Source organism: Protobothrops mucrosquamatus, unplaced genomic scaffold, assembly GCF_001527695.2.
Source record: "Protobothrops mucrosquamatus isolate PMUCROS unplaced genomic scaffold, P.Mucros_1.0 scaffold2428, whole genome shotgun sequence".
Classification (NCBI taxonomy): Eukaryota; Metazoa; Chordata; class Lepidosauria; order Squamata; family Viperidae; genus Protobothrops; species Protobothrops mucrosquamatus.
In genome coordinates, this window is record NW_015388500.1 from 139332 (window position 1) to 143349 (window position 4018).

General features: G+C 45.4%; 1 protein-coding gene across 1 annotated transcript in view; it reads right to left on the bottom strand.

Moving 5' to 3' along the window:
* Positions 1-1229: 1229 nt before the first annotated feature.
* PROSER2 (proline and serine rich 2) overlaps positions 1230-4018 on the bottom strand; it is a 14918-nt gene continuing 12129 nt past the window's right edge. Inside the window, exon 3 of the mRNA XM_015824953.2 lies at positions 1230-3085. Coding sequence (XP_015680439.1) covers positions 2067-3085 — 1019 coding nt within the window. The 3' untranslated portion in view covers positions 1230-2066. The remainder of the gene's footprint in view (positions 3086-4018) is intronic.

Consider the following 4018-nt stretch of genomic DNA (forward strand, 5'->3'; position numbering starts at 1 on the left):
GGAAAGCTTTTTCACTGGGGGAACTGGAACACGAATGTCAGTTCTGGCTTTGCTTTATACGTAGTTCTCAACTTACAACCGTTCAAAGTTACCACAGTCCTGAAAAACGTGACTTATGCCCATTTTTTTTCACAGCTGCGGCCTTTGCAGCATCCTTATGATGATCTGATCGAAATGCAGATGCTGGACAACCGGTTCGTATTTATGATAGTCACAGTGTCCCGGGGTCACGTGATCCTCTTTTTGCGACCTTCGGACAAAAGTCAACGAAAAATCAAGATTTCACTTAACAACCGGGTTACGAACTTATCAGCTGCAGTGATTCACTTAACAAGAAAGGCGGTAAAATGGGGCAAAAATCTCTTAACAGATGTCTCACTTAACAACAAAAATGTTGGGCTCAATTGTGGTCGTAAATCGAGGACTTCCTGTTCTGCAGTTCACTTTTGACTTCTCGTAAAACGGTATCTTTTGCAACAAACGAAGCCAAGGATCGTCTTACTTAGAAGCGCAAATCAGAGGCAGGGCTGGCACATAATATAAATCTGAGCTACGAAGAACAAAAAGCACCGCCCAGCTAATGTAGCCGAAATCTAATAGCATCTTCTCTGCTTTTGCAGAACTTCCCTGCAGCACAATTGTGCAAGGCTTGGTTAAAACGAACTTCAGGGACTGGAAGTAAGACAGGATGACCTGTACACCTCCGGCTGTAAGTTGGAGTACTCTTGCGTACTCCTTGGAGTGAGTACAGGTAGTCCTCGGACTTACGACCACAATGGAGCCCAAAGGTTCTGTCGCTAAGCGAGACAGTTAAGTGAATTCTGCCCCATTTCGCGACCGTGCTCGCCACAGTTGTTAAATCAAATCACTGCAGTTGTTAAGTTAATAACACAATTGTTAAGTGACTCTGACTTCCCCATTGACGTTGCTTGTTAGTAGGTCACAAAAGGGGATCACATGACACAGGGACACTGCAACCGTCAGTTGCCAAGCATCCAAATTTTGATCCCATGAATATGGGGACGCTGCGGTGGTCGTAATTGTGAAAAAACGGTCATAAGTCAACTTTTTTCAGTACCGATGTAACTTCGAACGGTCACTAAATGTTGTAAGTCGAAGATTACATGTATCAGCTATTTGTTTCATTAACTCCTTCGCTCTTCGGTAGGTCGTGGTGTACAGTTCTAGGGGCTTTTGTGAGCCTACATCGGGACACCCTCCAGATGTGTGGATTTCAGCTCCCAAGGCATCTGGAAGGCAGCCTGGTTGAGATATGCTACCTTAATACAGGTAGCGTGTTAGAGACGGTAGAGGAAAGAGCAGGTCAACATACGCTTCAACATGATGCCTTGGAGGTCAGAACAGTGCAACCCAGACTTATGACATATTGGGGGTCCCCCCTCATTTTTACACAACTGATTTTCAACAGCAATAGGACCTGTTGTACAATCCAGAAGATCCGATACTTTTTGGGTTATCAACCATCCCGAAAAAGATGGCTACCCAGTCACTCTGCAAAAGGAACAATCTGCAGTGCGGTATTAAATACTTATGTGACAATCAAGAGATAGCAAGTTTATTACAAGTTTGAGCTGTCCAATAGGTGTGAATATATACATTTATCCTTACAGAATTCCTTAATGCAGCCCTCTTGGGACCCAAAGATGCTTTTTTCATGAGGCAACTGGACTTTCTTGTTTTTCTTTGATGACGTTTCGCTTCTCATCCAAGAAGCTTCTTTGGGCCTCTTGGGATTTTCTGGGTTTTATCCAAGCGATTCCGATGGTGCTTTGCCAGTGACACACATAGATGGCTTACACACAAGCTGCCCGTTGACCTTCATTTAGCCTGACACTCTCACTTTCACAAGGGCTTTTATGAACTGCCTTGAAGTCTTCAAGAAGCACTGTGAGTTCACGTCAAGGGCCTCCACCGCAAACGCCAGCAGAGAACCGTGGAGTTCCATCACTTAATATTTCCTTAGCCTGCACGATAAATAAAGAATGGATTTCATTGGGAATCTGTCTTCGGGCGCATCATGTTCTTTAGATGTCATTCCCATTCCACTATTCTTTCAGAAGTCCCAGTTTTCGTAGAGCCTCTCTCCGGGCTTCTTCTGTTGATCCACGTCCGGAAAATTGTACTGTGATACCCTTCGAATGGAGTCCTGCAGGCTTGGGCAATGAGCTGAACCTTCTCTGTAAGTCAAGGATGAGGTCTTGTTGGGGTTCTCCAGAAATACTTGGCCGAGCAGACTTGCCATCCACAAGGTCAGCCTCTGGCTTGGAAATCATTGTTTTGTTCAGGGTGGGTAACAGATCAGGATCCCTTTTCATGATTTCATGGATGTTTTGATAGCCATTTGGTGCGCCGTGTCCTTCTTCGGGCCTCCCGTCCTTTGTGGAGGGGACGTTGATAGGGTGGAAAAGGTGGGCCCGAGCAAGAGTCTTCTCAATGAGCGTTAAACTACTCGAGGGTTCGTAGCCTGTGGACTCAGAAGGTAAATCTCCTAAGGGCGAGCTCTGGCTGGGAGCCAGGAGCCCACGCTTCTGCAGTCTTTCCTCCAACTCATTTATTAGCAAGGCCGAAGCGTTGACCTTGACGTTGACGTTGGCCAACACTTGAGCCTTGCGCTCTTGAACGTTGACGGCCGCCTTGGAGATGATTCTGCTGAATTCCCGCTCACTGGTGTTGGTGAAGCTGATGTTGCTCGGGAATCTCTGGGGTTTGGGAGCAGTCGGAGGCGGGGCACAAGGCTTGACCTGCTCCCTACTGCAGAGGGTGGTGGAAGCGGGGATGGTCCTCCTCTCGCTGGGGTTCCTTTCCTTCGGAGAAGGAAGCGAGGAAGAACTGCCTTCCGCCAGCTGCTCAGACAATTTCTCGGCCATCAGAAGTGGTGTGGGGATGGAGAGAAGGAGCTTTGGATGAAATACAGCAGGTTGAACAGGATACATCTCACAGACCGGCAATGGGGGTGCTGAAGGCAGTGTTGGCTGAAGAGAAACTGGATTAACATGGATGTCTTCCACTGATGGTTCAGCATCCTCCAGCTTTGGCTCATCCAGTTTCCAAGTGTCCTCTGATACTAGGAAGAAAAAAGAAAAGAAAAGAACCTATTAGATCTGTTTTAGAGGTTATGTGGAATGGTCTACATGTCTACGGAGATTCTCAATCATCCAGGTCATGGTTGCCCCAAAGATGTTTTTCCAGAAGTCATCTGGACTTTCTTGGGGGTTTATTTTCCCAGGAAAACATTTTGCTTCTCATCCACGAAGCTTCTTCTTGGAGTCAGAACTGAAGAAGCTTCTTGGGTGAGAAGCGAAACGTTTTCAAGGAACCCCCCCCCCCCCCCAAAAAAAGTCCAGTTGACTTTTGGAAAAGCACCTTTGTGGAATGGTCTAGTTTAGTTGCAAAAGAAGAGAGATGTGCCCTGTCTTATCAACAGATAAAGACCACCCTAAAATCCATCCTAAAATATTTTCTAGCTTTTTTAAAAAAATATCCATGATTTGACTCAATCTGGTTCTACATCCTTTTCCGAAAAGTGAGACCCTTAAATTAATTTTTGGAAATAGAAGAATGGGGTGTCATGTGTTAAGGCTATCCGAAGTTTGTGTGCCCAGATTTATTTACCTTTATGACATGATTATCTATAGCAAATAAAATAGATAAAAAAATAAACAACTGGAGATCACAGAGATCAGTCCTCCAAGTCCTTCCTTGAAGCTCCCATAACATCTCCAGATGTTGCTTCCAGATTGCAATTATTAATAATAATAATAATAGTAAAGTTGGAAGGGACCTTGGAGGTCATCGAGCCCAACCCCCTGCTCAGGCAGGAAACCCTATACCATTTCAGACAAATGGCTGTCCAGTCTCTTCTTAAAAACTTCCAGTGTTGGAGCATTCACTGCTTCTGGAGGCAGGTTGTTCCACTGGTTAATTGTTCTAACTGTCAGGAAGTTTCTCCTTAGTTCTAGGTTGCTTCTCTCCTTGATTAGTTTCCATCCGTTGCTTC